The sequence below is a fragment of the Myotis davidii genome, unplaced genomic scaffold, assembly GCF_000327345.1.
Source record: "Myotis davidii unplaced genomic scaffold, ASM32734v1 scaffold861, whole genome shotgun sequence".
NCBI lineage: Eukaryota > Metazoa > Chordata > Mammalia > Chiroptera > Vespertilionidae > Myotis > Myotis davidii.
Window position 1 is genome coordinate 45116 of NW_006291401.1, and position 23549 is coordinate 68664.

Below are 23549 nucleotides of genomic sequence, written 5' to 3' on the forward strand. Positions count from 1 at the left end.
CCCTCCTCAATGTAAAGGTAATGATATTTCCATTTATTCTTCATTTGTAAATACAGTAGAAACACTTTGTAGATAGTTTTACCTATAAGTAAACAAAGAGTCATATATGTGCTTCCTCCTCCTGTTAAATTGACTTTTAATTTATGAAACAAAAATAATTCTAGTTGTAGGAGTCCCCACCTCCAACATGTTCTTGGCACTTCAGTTTATACAATGTGAACTACTGTGTACATGTACGTTAGGGTTTTTTGTTTGGAAGAACCAAAAACTAAACACACACTGGCTTAAAAATAAGTTCTTTTGGCCGAAACCGGTTTGGCTCAGTGGATAGAGCGTCGGCCTGCAGACTGAAAGGTCCCAGGTTCGATTCCGGTCAAGGGCATGTACCTGGGTTGCGGGCACATCCCCAATAGGAGATGTGCAGGAGGCAGCTGATCGATGTCTCTCTCTCATCGATGTTTCTAACTATCTCTCTCCCTTCCTCTCTGTAAAAAATCAATAAAATATATTTTAAAAAAATAAGTTCTTTTTATATTAAAATGTCTGAGATATATCACAATAGGTAATGGTGGAATAAATTGTACAAGACTGACTCTCTTACTGAAAACAATGATAAACTCTGTACACACATTTTTTTAAATGTTTAATTCTTTTTAAAAAAATATATTTTATTGATTTTTTACAGAGAGGAAGGAAGAGGAATAGAGAGCTAGAAACATCAATGAGAGAGAAACATCGATCAGCTGCCTCCTGCACACCCCCACTGGAGACATGCCCACAACCAAGGTACATGCCCTTGACTGGAATCGAACCCGGGATCCTTCAGTTCTCAGGCCAACGCTCTATCCACTGAGCCAAACTGGTGCTGGCTGTACACACATTTTTAAAAAAACAGGGAGTAAATTCAAAACAAGGTAACAGAATAATAAAACTAAAATTCAATGAAATTGAAAACATAATAGTACAGAAAATTCAGTGAAACTAACACCTGCGTTTTAAAGAAGATTGATAAAATAGATATACCTACAGCTAGAATGACAAGTAAAAGGATGATATTTATTATCAATATCAAGAATGAGTCCAACTGGTGTGGCTCAGTGGTTGAACATTAACCTAGGAACCAAGAGGTCACCAGTTTGATTCTCAATCAGGGCACATGCTTGAGTTGCAGGCTCAAACCCCAGTAGAGGGTGTGCAGGAGGCAGCCAATAGGTCATCAATGTTTCTCTCTCTCTATCCCTTACCCTTCCTCTATCTCTAAAAATCAATAAAAACATTTTTAAGTGAGAAGACAACACTGAATACCCTGTAGATGTAAGGAATAATGAATAATAAGTCAATATTACAAAAAACATTATGCCTATAAATTTGACAACTTAAATGAAATTGACAAATTCCTGGAAAGACACAAATTACTGGTGTCCACTGATAGATGAGTGGATAAAGAAAATGTGATACCTATAACAAACGCATATACACATACAATGGAGTATTACTTAACAATAAACAATGAAATCTTACCAATGGAGACAACATGGTGGACATATGTAAAGGGTATTATAAAAATGAAATCAAAAAGAAAAGACAACTATATGATTTTACTTATATGTGGAATCTAAAATGACAAAACAAATGAACAAACAGAAACAGAGACATAGATACAGAGAACAGATAATGGTTGCCAAAGGGGAGGGGAGTGAATAGAGGGGTGGGTGAAAAGAAAATACTGAGTGCGATGAGATTGACCTTGAATCTTCACCCAAAATTTTCAGTAAAACGCTTTTAAACATGGGACCATATTTTTTTTAAAAAGGACTTTGTAACTTCTAAACCCTGCTCTGCCACTTAGTTGGATTAGCTTGGCTAAGTTTACTTCTCTCTCTAAGGCTCAGTTTTCTTGTTAGTAGAATGGTATTAGCCCAACAAGGTGGTCCTATGATCAAAAAAAATACTTTTTTTAAGACACAAAATACCAAAGCTACTGAAAGATATAGGTAACCCGCATAGTCCTATATTTATTAAAGAAAGAGAGTTAAAACCTTCCCTCAAGAATTGCAGACCCAGATGGCATACCTGGGGAATTCTACCAAACATTTTAGGAATAGACAATAGCACCTCTACACAAACTCCTCAAAAAATATAAGAGAAGGGAATACTTCTCAACTTAATTCCATAAGGACAACATTAGAGTGATACCAAAACCAGACAAAGACATTGCAAGAAAATTACAAACAATAGCCTTAATAAATATAGAACCAAAACTTTATACAAACAAAATATTAACAAATCAAATCCTATAATATATAATACAAATAATGCATCATAACCTATTAAGATTTATCCCATAAATGCAAGGTTGGTCCAAATTTAAAAATTAATCAGTGTAATTTATAATATCAAGAGACTGCAAAGAAGAAAACATCATCTTATTAGATGCCCCCAGAAAGCAATTGACAGAACTCATCATCATTTCATAATAAGACTTCTGAGCAAACTAGAAATACTTTTTTTAAGACACAAAATACCAAAGCTACTGAAAGATATAGGTAACCCGCATAGTCCTATATTTATTAAAGAAAGAGAGTTAAAACCTTCCCTCAAGGAGAACTGTAGACCCAGATGGCATACCTGGGGAATTCTACCAAACATTTTAGGAATAGACAATAGCACCTCTACACAAACTCCTCAAAAAATATAAGAGAAGGGAATACTTCTCAACTTAATTCCATAAGGACAACATTAGAGTGATACCAAAACCAGACAAAGACATTGCAAGAAAATTACAAACAATAGCCTTAATAAATATAGAACCAAAACTTTATACAAACAAAATATTAACAAATCAAATCCTATAATATATAATACAAATAATGCATCATAACCTATTAAGATTTATCCCATAAATGCAAGGTTGGTCCAAATTTAAAAATTAATCAGTGTAATTTATAATATCAAGAGACTGCAAAGAAGAAAACAACATCCTCTTATTAGATGCCCCCAGAAAGCTATTGACAGAACTCATCATCTTTTCATAATAAGACTTCTGAGCAAACTAGAAATCTTAACTGGATAAAAGGCATTCATAGAAATCTTAGAGCTTACATTAATTTTAATGGTAAAAACTAATTTATTTCCTCCCAAGGTGGGAACAAGGCAAGTATATTCGCTCTCACCACTCTATTCAGCATCCTACTGGAGGTCCTACAACAAGGCAACAAAGAAATAGGCTATATGTATGAAAGGAAGCAATAAAATAGTTTCTAAATTTATGACATTGTCTGTGTAGACACTTCCAAAGACTTTAATTTTAGCTAGGTTGTGAAAGAAAAGATCAACCTGCAGAAATCAATTACATGTCTATATAATACTAAAAACCCTAACTTAACTCTGGTGCCATGTCACATATAGAAATTTTTTGATATTTGCAACCATAGTAAAATAAAGACTTATATTTTTGATATTTATTTTATATACTTAAATGCCATTTAACAAAGAAAAATCAACCAAAAAAATGAGTTCGCGTGTCATAGGTTCGCCATCACTGGTTTAGAGCATCTCCAAAATACATGTGCATAAATCTATCAATATATGTGAAAAGATGTGAATGCTAAAAACTACTAAGCACTAATAAAGGAAATTAAGAAAGACCTTAATATATGAAGGGACATACGTTGGTCATCGATTAGAAGACTCAGCATAATAAAGACATTAATTCTCTGTTTTTGATGTATAAATGTGGCACAATCCTGATAAAAAGCCAAGCAGAACTTTTTGTAAATTGATAAACTGATTCTAAAATTTATATGGAATGACAAAAGAACTAGAATAGTCAAAACAATTTTGAACGTAATTGAAGGATGCACTCTACCGGATATCAAGAGTCTATATGTCTATATAAAGTCTACTATAAGGTATAGTCTGTATAGGACAATGGAACAGAATAGTGAGTCCAGAATTAGACCCTTGCAAATATGTCCAGTTGATTTTCATCTCAGATATACAAACAAATCAGTGGTAAAATGATCCTCTTTTCAAAAATGGTACAGGCACAATTTGGCTTCTATATGGGGAGCCGGGGAGAGGAGGGAAAGAACCAGAACCTATGTAAGCACCATTCGCAAACATTTACTCAAAATGGGTCATAGACTTACATGTAAAACCTAAAACGATAAGACTTTTACAGGAAAACTTAGGTATTTGTGACCTAGCCAAAGGCTTCTTAAATACAGCCCATAAAGCATGATTCTTTTCAAAATTTGAACAAATTGGGTGTTCCAAACGCAAAACTTCTGGGCTGCAAAAGACTAAGAGAATGAAAACAAAGCAATAAATAGAAAATATCTGCGAAGCAGACATCTGAGAATGAACTTTGTCTACAATATATTGAGAACTCTCAAAGCTCAGTAAGAGAATACAAATTTTTAAAATAGGCAAAAACCCTGAATATGGCTATTTCACCAAACATGAAATACAGATGACAAAAAGGTAAATGAAAATTTGCTCAGTATCATTAGTAATTATAAAAATGTAATTAAAAAATAACCCACAAAGATGCCACTAACCACCTTTTTAAATGTCTGACATAAAAACAAGTCTAAGTATTAACTTTCAACTTTATCTCAGCCCTGTGTGTTTATGTAATGGTCTACAACCTAAAATTAGTTTGTTTTTTTAATCTCTAGGTTTCAGTCTAAAACGTTTGGAAAGCATGGCCCTAATTCCATTGGCCTTTCTGTTTCTTGAACATCCCAGTTCATATGTGATGTTGCCACCTGAGAACATTTTCTTTGCGTATCTTTGCATGGCTAGCTTCTTTTCAACTTTCAAATTTCAGCTCAACTATTTTCTTTTCACAAGAGTCTTTCCGGCCTTTTGAAACATATCATAATGGAACATATCACAGGGTATCATAATCAGCGTTAGCATGAAGTTTTTAAAAATCTTTAGAGCTAACAAGTATCTCAAGTGACATTTGAACTTACCCAGAATTTGTACCTGGTAGATTTTCTCAAAATTTGCAGTAGAAAAAAAATGTATGAAATAAAAAAAAAAAATCTATAACAGTGGTTCTCAACCTTGGCTGCACATTAGAATCACCTGGGAATCTTTTTAAAATCCTGATTTCTGGGCCTCATCCTCCGGGAATTCTTTTTCTTTGTTATGGGGTGGGGCCACAACATTAGTAACAAAGAAACAGAATTTCCGGAGGATGAGGCCCAGAAATCAGGATTTTAAAAAGATTCCCAGGTGATTATAATGTGCAGCCAAGGTTGAGAACCAATGATCTATAATGACTGTTTGTTCTAGATGGAAAAAGTTAGAGTTTTAAAATATTTTTTAATTGATTTTGGGGCGGGAGGAGAGAGAGAGAGAGAGAAAGAAACATCAATCGCCTGCCTCCTGTTCGTACTCTGACCGGAAATAGAACCTGCAACCTAGGTACGTGCCCTGACCAGAATCACGCCAGCGACCTTTCGGTGCATTGGACAATGTTCAACCAACTTAGCCACACTGGCCAGGGCACATAAAGTCTTTTTTTTAAAAAAAATAGCATCTTGTCTTTCATTTCTTCTCTTTCCACTGGAAATTTCTACTTTGCACTATCTTTTCTAGCACTGGGTTAAGGCAACTTTCTATTAATTCTGAAATTTCTCTGCTTCTTAGTGGTACAGTGTGAACCGCCAGTACTCAAATATGGAAAACCATTGTCAGAAATGAAAGAAAAATTTTTCTACAAAGATGAGGTTGCATTTGAATGCCTGAAGGGTTTCTACCTTAATGGCAGCAACCCAGTGTTCTGTGGTGGAAACAGTACTTGGGAGCCTGAGATGCCCACATGTATTAAAGGTACATATTATATCTTTTCTTTCTTTTTTAAAGTTTTATTTCTTTGACATTAAATATCAGTGATACACCATAATTGAAAAGAAGCAATTTTAGTAATTTACTCTCTTGTATTCCTATCCATGACAGATGTATGACACAAAGTTCATATAGACTTTGGCTGTTGTGATTTTGTATGTGTTCATAGGGCTCTTAGCACATTATTATGTGCTAAGTATAATATATCACATAAGTATATAAATATATAAGTATATTTAGTATAAATGTATAAGTATTCTTATAAATTATATAAGTATATAACTAAGTATATCATATAGTATATAAATTTATCTTGTTCATATTTTTATGTATAAAAATGTTTAGTAACCCTTTTTTGGTATAAATTTAATGAATTATGGGAATTTTTACCTAAATAAGAATGGAAGTCATAATTTTTTTAATATATTTTATTGATTTTTTACAGAGAGGAAGGGAGAGGGATAGAGTGTTAGAAACATCGATGAGAGAGAAACATCGATCAGCTGCCTCCTGCTCACCCTGTACTGGTACACACAACCAAGGTACATGCGCTTGACCGGAACCGAACCTAGGACCCTTCAGTAGGTAGGCCGACGCTGTATCCACTGAGCCAAACCAGTTAGGGCAGAAGTCATAATTTATATAAATGAAAAGTGATAATTTTCAATTGATTGATCCTACATTATGTTTTCCAATGTCATAACCTATTTTAAGTCATATTTATATTTTACAAAAATTGTTTGAATTCATGTTAACACTCATCACTTTTAGTAAAAGGATAAAGAACATATTTATAGCCACTTTGATTGTTATTTTTACTGATTCTAAAATTATTTGCCATATTCTGCAGATATAAACGGGTATGTATACTTGGGCAAGTTATTTAAATTTCTAATGTGTTTGCTTACATGTAAAATGACTTAAGGCCTTCCTAACTGGGTGATAATACAGCTTAAATTGGTTGCACTTAAACCACTTAGCATTAATGCCTGGTATTTGGTAGCCTCTAAAAGGAAGTTCATATATGACTTAATTGATATTAGTGAAGAGGAAGATTTGTAGCATTTGTTTTCTAACATGTATGCTTTTTGTGTCACCAATTTTGCTATTTTATTTATTTTTAATATATTTTTATTGATTTCAGAGAGGAAGGGAGAGGGGGCGAGAGAGAGAAACATCAATGATGAGAGAGAATCACTGATCGCTGCCTCCTGCATGCCCCACACTGGGGATTGAGCCTGCAACCCAGGTATGTGCCCTGACCAGGAATCAAGCCGTGACCTCCTGGTTCATAGGTCAACACTCAACACTGAGCTAACTTTACTATTTTAATTCATTTGCCCCATTTAAAGGTATCTTCTTGGTCCAGGACTGTGTGTCATTCCCAGACTGCAAGTTCTTTTTAGACAGTACAATTTGAACTGGGAAATTTCTGTTGTCTCTAGAACAAGACTGGTGTTTATACTACCTCATACGATTATTCTTTTTCTCTTTACTGGGTATTTCTCTTTGGTAACAGAAACTAAATTTCATACCAACTTAAAGGCAGGAAAAGTCATTATGTATAGAAATGAAATGGAGGATTTCTTGCAGGGACTACTCAACCACTCAGCCTAAGAATTGAGAGATTATTTTCATGCGGTGGAAGGAGTTGTCTTCCAGTGCTGCTATCTCTGGCTTCTCTTTGGTTTCAGGAAAAGCAAGAGACGAGGAATAGTGGGAAAAGCATTAGCCTGGGCTGACCTCACGCAAGGCCCTAATTTGGTTCCACTTACTCATGGAACATCATTTCTGTGGACTTTAATTTCCTATTGTTTAAAGAGGGTGTTGAACACAAATCTCAATCACTGGCTTCTAATTTGCTTATTTCCTGTTGTCCTAAGACTTTAAAGAATTGAGGGGAATTATACATATTAACATGGTAATTAGAACACCTTTTTATAATTCCTGTATACCTGGCACCTGGTAGTCTCCTTGAGTATCTTAGTTGAGTGCTGTGAGGTTGGGGGGTGGGGAAGAGATGGTTTGGGGGTGGTTTGATATATAAGATTGCATGTGAAGTTAATACTCATTGACCCATCCATGTTTACCTGCATGGTCCTAGTGGGTATGTGTACTATGAGATACTGTGTTGATAATGCTCTTTTGAAAGAGCTGACCATGATAACTCATAAAGGACTTATAAAACACATATAATTTAATGTTTGAAAGAAGAGGAGAGAATTGATGTGAGAAAAAGCATATGAAGAGAAAAATGACAAGGATCATTTTTAGAAATCATAACTCCCCATGGTATTATTAATCAATTTTTATTATTAGAGAAAACTATAAAAAAGAACCAATAGCAACATATCATGGTGATAAAGTAGATCTGATTGTGCTATGAAAAAAAGGTTTAAGAAATATTAAGCAGAAGAAAAAAGCATACAAATTATTTGTTTTGATACTACTTAGATGGTATATTTTAAATACATATGTTTACTCTGAACACAATATTTTTATGATTTGTTTTTAGTTAACTTCTAAGGTTTTCATTATAAAATATAAAATAGTAGTGAACTTTTTTATGTATGTACCTGTGTAAATATAGTTAGGTCATATTCTCAGAAGTAGAAACCCATAGTTTGGAAAGTATCCATATTTTTAACTTTGAGGAATAATTAATCTTTCTGGAAAATAAAAAAATCATCCCTGAGTGGTTTTGCTCAGTGGTCAGAGGGTCAGCCCTGGGATTGAAGGGTCATGAGTTCAATTCCCAATCAAGGGCAGTTATAGTGGTTACAGGTTCCTTAGCCCTGATAGGGGCGTGTGCAGGAGGCAACCAATCCATGTTTCTCTTTTTCTCCCCCTCCTCATTCCCTTTCATTCTCTCTGGAAATCAATGGAAAAAATATCCCCAGATGAGAATTTTAAAAAATCAAATCCATATTTTTATTAACTGATGAATGGAATAAAATTTATTTTTCCAGGTTTCAAGCCTACTCATCCAACCAAACCTCCACTTTCAAGATATCCAGGTTCAGTAACTTTTTATCCTACTTCTATTGTTAAGAACTTTGTATGCTGATGGTGAAAAGCATTATCTTCTTTTAATTTGCATTTCTTTAATTATTAATGAGGCTGAACCTTTTTTGTCTACATTTATTTGTTCATGGCCCTTTGCTCAGTTTTCTGTTTGGTTTCTAAAATGTTTTTTGTTGTTGTTGATTGTGAGAGCTCATTACAAGTTAAAGACCTTTTGATATATAGTGAATATTTTTCCAGGTTTTTTTAACCTTAATTTTACTAGTTCGTTTTCTTAATATTTTTATACTATACTATTGGATATAGATTCCTTTTTATATCTTTTGTCACATGAGTAGTATACAAATGTATTTTGTATATTTTCAAACATTACAAAAATATACAGAGCAAAAAATTAGTTCATCTCTTTTTCTAGTTCATTGTCATTGTTACTAATTTAGGTATGTTTTTATTCATTTCTAATGTATTAGAATATTTCATATCCTTATAATGTTATACATATTTGGGCATTTTTTTTCTTAACTAGAAATAGAATCACATTGTTCATACTTTTCTAAAACTCACATTTTACACTTACTGTCTTAGATTGGACTTGTATTTAGATTTATTCCCATACTTTTTTAATGACAACTTTAATATACACCATATCTTAAATAACTATTCTCCTATAATAGTCCGTTACATGTGCAGAAGTTTTATGTTAATAGGCAGTTGAATGTATTGATCTTTTCACTAATGGCTATGAGTGTTGTCTTAAAAAAGCTTTAAGTCTTCAAAGTATATAAGCATTTTAATCATTTATTCTGATTGCATTCTTTACATTTAAATCACTGGTATATCTGAAATTCATTATGGAATGTGGAATTAGATTATGTTCTCCACTCTACCCACCCCAATTCAGTGGCTAAGTATCACCATCTATGGAATAAATTGTCTTCTCTCCAACTGTTTTATCATGCACTAAACCCATAGGTGTTCTAGCCTCCTTTCTGTTCCCTTAACTCTATTCCTGTACTAACATCAACTGGGTTTTTTTTAATGTAGTACTATAGTATGTTTTAATATCTGGCAGAACGCCTCCTGTTTAGAAGTAAGCAGGTTACTCTCATGTTGATGTTTCCAGATCAAAATTAATTTTATTTTTTACCATTTCGACCATTCTAAGTGTACAATCCAGTGGGATTAAATACACTCACATTGTTGGGCAACCACCCAAACTTCTCCTTTCCAAACTGAAACTTTAGACCAGTGATGGTGAACCTATGACACGTGTGTCAGAGGTGGCACGCGAACTCATTTTTTTGGTTGATTTTTCTTTGTTAAATGGCATTTAAATATACAAAATAAATATCAAAAATATACATCTGTTTTACTATGGTTGCAAATATAAAAAAAATATGTGACACGGCACCAGAGTTAAGTTAGGGTTTTTCAAAATGCTGACACGCCAAGCTCAAAAGATTTGCCATCACTGCTTTAGACCCATTAAATAGTAACTCCTCATTCAGATCCCTCCTCCCTGCCCCAGTAGCTTCTATTCTAATTTCTCTCTCTCTGAATTTGACATGCTAGGTAACTCACAAGGGGAATTTTACGTTTGTCTTTTCTGTATGACTTATTTCACAGAGCATCATGTTTTCAAGTTCATGCACCTGAGAGTAGCATGTATCTGAACTTTATTTCTTTTTGTGGCTGAAAACATTCCATTTTTTATATATACCATATTTTGTTTACCCATTCATCTGTGAATGGATACTTGGGTTGTTTCTACCTTCTGGCTATTATGAATATTCTTTCCTGAATATTATCATTCAAGTATCTGCCTGAGTCCCTGTTTTCAATTTTGAAGGCATATGGCTAGGAGTAGAATTGCTGGGCTTTATGATAATTCTGTGTTTCATTTTTATGGAACAACTGTACTGCCACAGAAGCTGCACCATGTTACATCCCCATCGGCTGTGCACAAAGGTTCCCATGTCTCCACCTCTTTGCCAACACATGTTCTTTTCTGTTTGTTTTTTGTAATAGCCATCCTGATACCTGGTAGGTAAAATATGTGAAGCAGTATCTCACTGAGGAGTTTGTTTGCATTTTCTCTTTGATTAGTGATGTGTACACATCTTTTTGTGCACTTATTCCCTATTTGTATCTATTCTGTGGAGAAATGTCAAGTCCTTTGCTCAGTTTTGAATTGGGTTGGGATTTTTGTTATTGATATTTAGGAGTTCAGTATGTATTTTTGGAATTCCTTACCAAGTATATGAGTTGAAGATGTTTTCTTCCATTCTGTCGGTGGCCTTTTCACTATTGATAGTGTTTTTTGATGCACAAAAGGTTTTAATTTTGATGATACCCAGTTTATTTTTTGTCTGTTGCCTATGCTTTTGATGCCACATCCAAGAAATCATTTTAGGGCATGTAAATGCAACTGATTTTTGAGTGTTGATTTTATAGCCTACAGTTTTGCCAAATTCATTTATTAGTTTTATCAGCTTGTGGGTATGTAATTTTTAGAGTTTTTTACATAAAAGATCATGTCATCTGAGAGATAATTTTATTTTTTACCTAATTACTCTGACCCAAACTTCCAATATTATGTTGAATACAAGTGGGAAATGTGGGCATTCTATCTTGTTCTAGATCAGTGGTTCTCAACCTTCTGGCCCTTTAAATATAGTTCCTCATGTTGTGACCCAACCATAAAATTATTTTTGTTGCTACTTCATAACTGTAATGTTGCTACTGTTATGAGTCCTAATGTAAATATCTGATATGCAGATGGTCTTAGGTGACCCCTGTGAAAGGGTCGTTCAACTGCCAAAGGGGTCGCGACCCACAGGTTGAGAACCGCTGTTCTAGCTCTTAGGGAAAACTCTCAGTATTTCACCATTGACTATGATGCTAGCTATGGGTATTATTGTGTTTTTTTTAAAATAAATGGCCTTTATTATATTAATGTTTGTATTCCAAATCAACTTCTAATTTTTAATTCCTCCTCCTTTAAAAATTTTAGGTAGAATCATATTTCATTCAAGGCTAATTTGAGACTACAGTAATGATAAACTTGCTTGCTATTCCACACAGTATTGTCACAGGAAATTTCAGTGCATAGGAAAAGTTTGCTGACATTTAGTATAAACTTTGAATATTTTATAATTCTGTCTTTAATAAAAAACAATTTATAAGGAAATTATAAGCACTTTTATACAAATGTTAAAAAAAATCAATGAAGTTATAGATCTTTAAGCTTTACTTAGTATTTCCTTTTTTAAAATTATTTCCATTTTTTTTCTAGGATATCCCAAGCCTCTTGAATCACCACCAATTGAAGGGATTTTCGAAATAGGTATTTATCATGAGACCTTAGAGTACTACATAAATATATTATGTTCCAATTATTTCAGGTTAGGGAAAAAAAGATGTCAAAAATGATTAGTAATAATTGACATTTATAGCAATAGTATGTGTAGACACATGTATGTAATTTTCTCTAATCTTGAGAATTTTAGTTGTCCTATTAATCTTTAACCTGGTGTGGTAGGTACAGCACAAAACAATGACAAGTGAGGTTCCTATTAAGGGTTTCACAAGACACATCCTATAGCCGGAATCTATTTGAAGTGTTCTGTAATCAAAAGGATTTGGATGTACTAGCGGTCATGCTAAAACTAGAATGGTACTTTTTTTGCTGTAGTTTTTAGATGGTCAAATCAAAAGTAAAATGAAATTGCTATCTGGGACCCATACATGTTCAGTATCTTTAAAACTACTTTTCATTTCTTCTCAGATCCAGGAATCATTGCTCTAATTATTCTCACTATACGTAAGTATCTCAAACATGAATACCACTTAAAATATTACTGTGCTTTCTTTTCTAATGACTTTCTAGTTTCTCTAGTGTTTATAGCTTGAACTGAAGGAAACCAGTGTAGAAAAAGAAACTGACCTTTCCATATGATATGCACCTTTTGTTGGTGACTGTACATTCATTTATATTCTATATGTCCACTTAATAACAAACCCTAATTATTTTTCAAGATAGTTATATGACTTTTAATCTCAAGTGTTCTTCAGGTAATTTTCTAAACTAAACCGGACACTTTTCTGACTTACTGTGGATTATTCAGTGGTCCTCAACCTTCCTAATGCCACGACCCTTTAATACAGTTCCTCATGTTGTGGTGACCACCAATGTCATTGTTTCAAATTGAACATAATTAAAGCATAGTGATCAATCACAAAAACAATATGTAATTATATATGTGTTTTCCGATGGTTTTAGGCGACCCCTGTGAAAGGGTTGCGACCCACAGGTTGAGAACCGCTGAAAGTGATTCCAGGGAACTGCATTTAGATAGGGAAGAGTCCAGATGGAATATGAATGTATATGTGCTTAAGTACATTTCTGACCACTCAAATGTAACCGACAGTAATTTATTTTGCTAGAATTTGAAACTTAGTTATTATTTTTGAGAGTTACATGTTACTTGTTTTCTGGTTTCTTATAGTTGTTGGCATTGCAGTAATTTGCACCTGTGTGTACAAATGTCTTCAGGGAGGAACAAAAGGGTAAATTAAACATGTTTCTTCTAATTTATTTGTCCTTCTCACTCTTGAAATACTTTTGTCACTTTTGTTTTTAAAATGTGCTACATTAGGGTACCATCCAAATTACATTTCTTTACTAAAATTATTTTCAGCTGCTTTTAATATCAATGCAACAAAAGTAATTGGTGCAGAATTATTTTAGGTATTATAGCTGTTAAATCTTTTAAGTTTAGGTTCTGCAGCAAATCATGGACCATGATGAGCCCTTTCCAACTCTAGGTATACCCTATTTTCTAAAGGGAGTAGTGGCCAAGATTAAATTTAAAATAGTTCACTGCTCTACATGCAGCTGTGAACTATTTTAAATTTAATCTCTTTCATATGTGGAAGCTGATGAACAAAATAGATCCACAGACATAGAAGCATTGCTCTAGCCAGTTTGACTCAGTGGATAAAGCTTCAACTCGTGGACTGAAGAGTCCCAGTTTGATTCCGGTCAAAGGTATGCACCTTGGTTGCAGGTTCCCCAGCCCTGGTCTGGGTGGGCAGGAGGCGACCAATGGACGTCTCTCTCCCTTCCACTCTCCCTAAAGATATCCTCAGGTGAGGATTAACAACAACGGACGGTTGAATCTCAGTGGGAAGGCGGGGTTGGGTGAGAAGAGATTAGCCAAAGGATTTATGTGCGTAGCCCGTGGACACAGACAGTAGTGTGGTGAAAGCTGGGGAGGGTGACAGTGGGGAAAAGAACAAAGGGGAAATCTACAATAAACAAATTTTAAAAAAACGCACACACAATTGCATCAAAAAATACCTAGAAATAAGTTTAACCAAGGAATTTTTGTACTCAAGACACTCAGAGAAATTGAAAATGGTCAAAATAAATGTAGCATATACCATGTTTAATGGATAGAATGAATAGACATTTTTTAAATGTCCATAATACCAAAAACAATGTGTTGATTCAATGCAATCCATATAAAAATACCAATGGCATTTTTTTTCAGAGACCTAGGAAAAAAATTTTAAAACTTATATGGAATAACAAAAAACCCAAAGAACCAAAGCAATCTTAAGAAGGAGAGCAAAGTTGGAGGTGTCATGTCACCAGATATCAAAATATACTGTAAGGCTATGGTAACCAAAATGGCATAAAAACTAACACATAAATCAATGAACAGAGATTCCAGAAATAAGCCCACAGCATATATATATGTAGTTAACCTATGACAAAGAAGGTAAAAATATACAATGGGGTAAAGTTAGTCGCTTCAATAAATGGTGCTGGGAAAACTGGATACGTGCAAAAAATGAAATTAGACCACTTTTTACTCCCTATATAAGTAGAATAAACTCAAAATGGATTAAAGACATTTAAGACTCAAAACCACAAAAAAATAGAAGGAACCATAGGCAGTAAAATATCAGATATTTCTCTTAGCAAACTTTTTTTTTTTTTGACATAACTTCTTAGGCCAGGGAAATGAAAAAAATAAACTAAAAAGATTTTGCACAGCAAAGGAAACCAACAAAATGAAAAGACAAGCCCGCTGAAGGGGAGAACATGTTCACCAGTGAGGACATACAGGTGGCCAATAGATATGAAAAGATGCTCAATGTCATTAATCAAAGAAATTCAAATTAAATCCACAATGAGATAGATAATCAGCTCGCACCTGTCAGAATGGCTATCAATAAAGCAGCAAACGTGTTGGCAAGGATGTGGAGAAAGGGAACGCTTGTGCACTGTTGGTTGTATGCAAATTGGTGCCACCATTTGGAAAACATTATGGAGTTTCCTCAAAGTTAAAAATGGAACTGCCTTATGACCCAGCAATCCCACTTCTGGGAATATATCCTAAAACCAAAAACAACGATCAGAAAGAATATATTCACCCCTATGTTCATAGCAGCATTATTTATAATAGCCAAGATCTGGAAACAGCTCAAATATCCATCAGTGGATGAGTGGATAAAAAGCTGTGATACATTAAAACAATGGAATACTCCTCAGCTTTTTTAAAAAAAAAAAAAAAAGAGAGAGAGAGTTGTACCTGCTATTATGAACAGCTAGGATACAGGATAAGGCTGACATAAAATTATTTAGCAAGCACATGCTAGCTATTCCAGTTTGAAATCTACCAAACTGTAAAATCAAGAGGGGAATAAAAAGTTGAAGATGGAAGGGATTAAAAAAAAACCCTTATAGACAGACGAAAGTATGACAATTACCAGAGGGAAAGGGAGATTTAGGGAAATAAAAGAGGGTATATGGGCATAAATGGTGATGGATGGAACCTTGACTTGGGGTGGTGAACACACAACACAACATACAGATGAACTGTACACCTGATACCTCTATAATGTTATTAACCAATGTCATCCCAATACAACAAAAAGGAAAAAGCGTTAGGGACACTATTGGAAGTATTAACCTAATAAAACACACACTTCCTGAATATCAAAAGAAATGTTCAAAAGCAAAGAAAAATAAATTAAGAAATGCAGTAAATGTCACCTAATAAACATTTTCACTCATCTGGTGTTGCTCAGTAGTTGAGCATCAACATCTGGTGTTTCTCAGTAGTTGAGCATCAACATATGAACCAGAAAGTCATGGTTCCATTCCTGGTCAGGGCACATGTCTATGGCTGTAGGCTTAATTCCCAGTGTGGGGCGTGCAGGAGGCAGCTGATCAATGCTTCTCTCTCATCATTGATGTTTCTATCTCTCTCCCTTCCTCTCTGAACTCAACAAAAATATATTTAAACAAAATTAAAGCCCTAGCTGGTTTGGCCTATAGACTAAAGGGCCCCGGGTTCCATTCCGGTCAAGAGCACATGCCTGGGTCATGGGCTCAATCCCCAGGAGAGGGTATGCATGAGGCTGGTGATCAATGAGTCTCTCTAATTGACCTTTCTATCTCTCTCTCCCTCTCCCTTTCTCTCCGATATCAATAAAAATATATTTTAAAAATAAACACAATTTTGATATGACAGAGTTGAGAACAAATTTAATAGTCCTCTCAGTAATGTGAAGGAACTTGTCTATTTTTTTTAGAAAAATCATTTAAAATGGCTCATAAAGCAAAACATAAATCCATACTACATATAAGATACTTAAATTGCAGTGATTTAAAAAGCTAAAAGTAAAAAGTTGGACAAAGATTTACCAAGCAAATGAAGACAATAAGGAAAGAGGAGTTGTAACTCAAATAACAAAGCAAATGACCTCCTGAAATTAAATGTCAGAAAAGACCACTTCATAAAAGTACCACACTCCACAATGTAGATATGATAGCTCAGAATATCTATGCAACAAATAAAACCACAAGCCATCTACATAAAACAAAATCTATAGGAGATACAATAAGAAAACGGCCTTAGAGATTTTAAAACACCATTCTTATAAAACGGGTTAAGTGGACAAAAATTAAGCAAAAATATAAAAAAGTTAAATGAAAATTAAAAGGTAAATCTTCTACATACATATACACTATACCCTGAGAATAATATCTTTTTTTTAATATATTTTATTGATTTTTTACAGAGAGGAAGGGAGAGGGATAGAGAGTTAGAAACATCGATGAGAGAGAAACATCAATTAGCTGCCCAGGTACATGCCCTTGACCGGAATCGAACCTGGGGCCTTTCAGTCCGCAGGCCGACGCTCTATCCACTGAGCCAAACCAGTTTTGGCGAGAATAATATCTTAAGTGCACATGAACTGTTCACAAAAACTGTAAGTATAAAGAATACATCAGTAGTTTCCATAAAATAGAAATATTATAAACAATATTCTCTATTCACTATGCAATTAACACTAAATATTGAAAATGAAACCAAAACATAAAAACCCTTCCCAGTGGAGGAGAGCCTGGCCCATGAGGCTCAGAGATTGTCAAACCATTTACAATTCCTGGTCAGGGCACATTTCCATGTTGTGGGCTGGATCCCCAGTAGTATAATTTTCATCATTGATGCCTGGCTCTCTAAAATCAATAAGAACTTTTTTTTTGAAAGTATACAGGAGAGTGACACTGAATTTTACTTTGCAGAGTTCTGACTTTTGATTAATCTACAAACTAAAAAACTAAATCAAGGAAAAAAATGAAAAACGGAAGCAAATCGAAACAAACAAATGTAATTTCAAATATATACATTAGATACCCACAGAGAAAGAAAAAAAATAATCCAAGTAATTTATAAACACAATATTTAACTATATGCCCACAAGACTTGGGCACTAAGGCAGTATATAGGTATAGGAAGAAAGTTGAAAACAAAGCCTGAATTTTTTTTAAAAAAAATACTTGGTCTGCTTATTGCAGTTACATAGGTGAGAAATTATGAAACATTTTGGGGACATCCTGGGGTTGAGCAACTACGCTGATGGTTAAATCACCGGGAGTGCCCCTCAGAGGAATGTGGTGCCGGAGTTTCCATGGCCGGCCACTTGGACACATCATTGTGGCAAATGCTGTCTGACCTATTGCTTCAACAAACCAGCAGACAAGGAATTGTATATGGGTTAATAAAAAACATGAACTAACAACAAAAAAAACCAATATCTTACTCATTAGTTAATACATTTAATTTATAAATTAAATTTTAAAATTGGTGTAGTAATCAATAGACTATCAGATTTTTAAATTTTTATGTAAATAGATAATATAGTGATCTTTCACTTTAGAACATTCATGTAAAACTATCAAAATATTTTTATATGGACATAACTAATTGTGTTTAAATAGCACCATTAATGATAGACTGTTGTTGCCTTCACACACTGAAACATTCACTGTATATACTGCTATATGCTCCCTACAGAATAGATCTTTAAACCACTCACTCTTCTAGTGATTGCTCCAGGCCTTGGTCAGATCAGGGGTGATCACGTTCCGGTGAATGACATTTTGTATTTGGCTTTATTGTAGGACTCAAATGATAAGCACTGAGGGAGTAATTCTGGCAGCGAAGTTCTTGCACAGCTCTCTCCCTAACATAAAAAAGTTTAAAATAGAAGTTTTTAAACTTCCTATTCAGAGACATTCCCAATACTGTGGTAAAACTGAAGATCAATTCAACCCTCACGGGATTATCTGCTGTTATCTAAGAAGCAGTGCTTCTTAGGTTAAACATTGCAGAGCTTACCATTCAAAGCGCTCGGTCCCGAGCTGTCTTTTGGTGATGTCTAAATCAGCTTCCAGTTGCGTTACCACGTTCCTGAACTGGGCCACATCCCTCCTCTGGATGGCCCTGTGTAAAAGAATGTAAGACTGACTTAACATGTGTCTGGGACTCCTAGGGTACACTGAACCATAGTGGCAACGTTTTCTCTTCTGGATCCAAGCCAAATGGTAGTTTTTGTGGAGGTATTGCCAATTTTAGATGTACTAACTGCACAAAGTAGCCTACTTGGAAAGCTTAAGCTGAGCCAGTCACATTTAGTCAGTTAAAGCTCCTCTATATCAGTTTCCCTGAGTTTACATTAAGTAATATTTTCTATTACCTATCTAGATTATCTATTTACTGCAAATTATTTTTTATAAAAGTACCTCGAAGTATTATATGCAAATTGTACAACCAATCAAAACTGGAATTTGTTAGCCCCATGACTATTATGATGTTATATATATTAAATTAACCAAGTGTTTTATATACCTGTACACACTCTCTTCAATGTAACAGGATCTTCTTTAGGACTAAACAATGCCACACACCCCCTGTAACAAGGCACACTATCTTTAGGAAGATAATGATGGAGATTAATGCTGCTTATACAGAACTCTCTATCCTTTCTGCTCACTCCCAGGACTGCATTCTAGACTGCTAATATCTAAACTTAGAGGCTACGAACACAAAACTTGATCATGTTTACCAGTTCTAAGTGATATGACTTATCAGCCAGTCTAAAATAGAATGTACCCTTTAAGGGGAAGTTTTGGCATACTTCACTAAGGCAGAGTTCCGCCTACCGGCTTGAGAAAGTGGTTTTGCACAACCCATTGAAGATACCACAACCCAGCTGCACTGACTAAAAATGATCCAATGACAGCTGCTGTACCTGAAAACAGTTTCTGAGGAAAACTGGCTTTGGCTTTGCAGATTTTGCTTAGTCAGGGGCTCCTATGAGCTGATTCCTGAGATCATGGTTCCTATCCTCCCCCAGGTCCCAACTCAGACAGACAGAGTTGAGTCTGGATGAAAAAGTGTTATAGATGAGATAGATAAGAACAGGGACTAAAGGTCTCCAACTTTTTGTGAGAGGTGACCAATTTTAATAACAGAACATTCACTAACCAGGCAGGCAGTTCTACCCAAACTTCCAGCCAGGGTCATGGAGTAAGCGGCTAATGGTGCCAGGGATTCTAAAGCAGCAGTAGCCCAATGGGCATCCACAAAAGTGTGGTGATTGCCTGGGAGAGGTGGCTAGGGTGGGGGTAAGTGGGAGAGAGTATAGGGGGGGATAAAGAGTGATTGACAGAGACTTGACTTAGGGTGGTGAACACACAATAGAGAGTACAAATTATGTGTTATAGAATTGTGCACCTGAAACCTGTATATTTTTGTTAACCATGTCACCCCAATAAATTCAATAAAAAGGAAAATAACTAAAGCCAAAATCAATGCTCTAAGCCAGCGGTTCTCAACCTGTGGGTCGCGAGCCCTTTGGCAGTCACATGACCCTTTCACAGAGGTCGCCTAAGACCATCCTGCATATCAGATATTTACATTACAATTCATAACAGTAGCAACATTACAGTGATGAAGTAGCAACGAAAATAATCTTATGGTTGGGTCACAACATGAGGAACTATATTTAAAGGGCCAGAAGGTTGAGAACCACTGCTCTAAGGGAAGTCTTCAATATTTAGTGAATGCAGGAATTCTTCCAGGTACTTAGTATGTACAAGGATAGGAAAGACTGTGTGACAAATGGAAAAGTTAGTTAGCAATATCAGGTGGGTCCATAAATAGAAAACAACTTCCAGTTTCAAAAGTGTTTTTGTGTCTAATCTGGTTATAATATTTCCTAAAGGCAGTATTTTTAGATCAGACATTCTATTATAGCCAAAGCTCTATTGGAAATAATCAACAGAGATGGTCAAACTTAAATTTAAATAAATTTAGCTAAACATATAATGTAAATAAGTACTAAATCTTAGTCAAATCACAGTATTTCTGATCTTTAGTTTAATTAATGGCAGATTATGGATGCTTTATTAAATTGTGTAAATTCCAGCTTTAAAATTCTAATCTATAAAGTATCAAAAATTAAAGATATATAACTATTATTATATCATGAACAAACTCACATTTTATTTTCTGCCAAACAAAGGTGTTCTTTAAGAAGCTGAATTTCAGATTCTTTTTCTTGAAGCGCTATCTGAGACTGATATTCTTTGTCTTGATTGGTCACCAGCAAAGCTTCTAGATTCTGTATGGAGATTCTCTCATTTGTCATCTGACTCCTGAGGAGTTCTAGTTCAGAATGAGCAGAATCTAACTCATTCTCCATCTGTACAATAGGAATATATCTATACTTACTCCCATTCATTCACTTAACTGATCGATTATCAGAGACTTATAAAATTTCTGTATTCTGTAATAAACTAACAACCCCTTTTAATTTTTTGATTAGAAATATTGTCCTTCTTACCAGATAGACACACAGTATCACTTTCCCCAACTCTTTTATCAGAAAATTCATGAATAAGTAATGAGTTATTAATCCCAAACTACAAACAATTTCCATTTCCAGCTTTGATATTTTTTTATATACTAGAGGCCAGATGCTCGAAATTCGTGCAAGAGTAGGCCTTCCTTCCCCCGGCTGCTGGCAATGGCTTCCCTCTGGCACCCGGGCTTCCCTCACAGCCCCAGCTTCATCTGGTCTAATTAGCATATTACGCTTTTATTATTATAGACTTCTGTAAGACTGACATGGTAATACTGTGATTACTACTTTGTACAGAGGTGAGTTACAAACACCTAACACCTTATGAAATGCCATTGCACTCCATTGTTAAGGAAGATAAGAGGTCATTACCCATTCTCTCTCTTGCATAAACCCATGGAAAGCTTCATTTTTTCAAAGGTTATCTTGAACCTGGAATACATTCTGTAAGCCAAAGTTTCTTCAAAAGGAAGTAAACCAGAGATTACTATTTATTTTAAAAACACCCCTACAATTACCTCATAATGCACATTATAATAAATTATATATGCACTTAAAAAGTAAAATGTGAAAAGATAAAACTCTAAGAATAAAAATTAAATTATTGGGGGGAGGGAAGGTAGTTACAGAAAGAACTACCTAGACTAGAAAATGATATCTAACAATACAATGGGTAAATTTTGCAGATAGAAAATCAACAAGGAAACAAACACCTTAAATGACACACTAGATCAGATAGATTTAATTGATATCTTTAGAACATTTTACCACAAAGCAACAGAATATACATTCTTTTCAAGCACATATGGAACATTTTCAAGGGTAGACCACATGTTAGTACAAAAAAACAAAAGACTCGATAGATTTGAGAAGATTAAACTCATAGTAAACATCTACTCTGTCCACAGTGGTATGAAACTAGAATTCGATCACAAGAAAAAAAACGGAAAAATACACAAAGACATGGAAGCTAAATAACACATTACTAAATAATTGGTTAACAATGATATCAAGGAAGAAATAAAAAAAACCTTGAAATAAATGAAAATGAGAACACAACAACCTAAAATCTACGGGACACAGTGAAAGCAATCCAAAGAGAGAAATTCATAGCATTACAGGCTTGTCTCAAGAAAAAGCTCAAATAAACAATCTAACTTTACACTTAAAGGAACTTGAAAAAGAATAATGAACAAAGCACACAGTGAGTAGAAGGAAAGGAATATAAGGTTCAGAACAGAAAGAAACAAAATAGAGAAAAAAATACGAGATAAATAAAACCAAGAGCTGGTTCTTTGAAAAGATAAATAAGATTGACAAACCAGACTGAACAACAACAACAAAAAGAATCCAAATAAAATTAGAAATGAAAGAAGAGAACAATTAACACCAAAGAAATACAAAGGAATGTTAGAAAATATTATGAGCAACTATATGCCAACAAGTTGGACAAACTGGATGAAATGGATAAATTCCTAAAAACATACAATCTTCCAAAATTACAACTAGCAAAATTGAAGCAATAAACAAAAACTCCCAACAAACAATAGTCCTGGACTAGATGCCTTCATGGTTGAATTTTACCAAACATTTCATAAAAAATAACACTATCCTTTTCCAACTATATTCCATAAATTCATGAGAAGGGAAGATTCCCAAGTTCATTTTAGGAGGCCAGAATGATCTTAATTCCAAAAACCATATAAAAGGAAAATTACAGGCCAATATCCCTGATGAACGTAGATGCTAAAATCTTCACCAAAATATTACCAAACTGAACTCATCAATATACTAAAAAATCATAAAACATTATCAAGTGGGAGTTATCCTAGGAATGCAAGGTTGGTACAATATCTGCAAATCAATAAACGTGATATACCACATAAATAAAATGAAGGATAAAAACATGATCTTATCAAGAGATGCATAAAAAGCTTTTTATAAAATCCAGTGTGAATTTGTGATAAAAAAAAACCTCTCAAAGTATAAATACAGAAAACCTATAAAATTTTAATAAACAATGTTACCCCAATAAATTTTTGTAAAAAGTATTTGAGCTCCTACATGCATAGTATAGCTGAAGAAATACAACAATAAGTATGATGGTCTCTGCCCTGAAAATTATAGATTATGGGGATAAACATATATAGATTTTCAAGGCAAAAAATGTATGCCAGAAGCATTTTAAAATACTATGAGAATTAGCCTGACAACTTACCCAGCAAGATAGCTATTTAAAAAATGAAGGATGAAAACTAAAAAATAATACGTGCTTCAGTTATTATAAAATGCATTACTTTTCCCATTTGAAAATGCCAGGTAAAAAGTGTTTTTAAAGAAAAATTAGGGACATAGCATTTGAATTTTTACAGTGAATATCTATTCATGAGTTATTTTCATCATTAAAATGTTATTGCTAAAAAATGTTCCTGCTG

General features: G+C 34.3%; 1 protein-coding gene across 1 annotated transcript in view; it reads right to left on the bottom strand.

The window, feature by feature from the left end:
• The window catches only part of TSGA10 (testis specific 10), a 49405-nt gene continuing 25856 nt past the window's right edge, over positions 1–23549 (bottom strand). The window contains exons 13-16 of the mRNA XM_015564518.1: positions 20753–20955; positions 18588–18692; positions 18286–18432; positions 1–82 (exon numbers count right to left, since the gene is read on the bottom strand). Of these exons, the coding sequence (XP_015420004.1) occupies positions 18318–18432; positions 18588–18692; positions 20753–20955 (423 nt within the window). The 3' untranslated portion in view covers positions 1–82; positions 18286–18317. The remainder of the gene's footprint in view (positions 83–18285; positions 18433–18587; positions 18693–20752; positions 20956–23549) is intronic.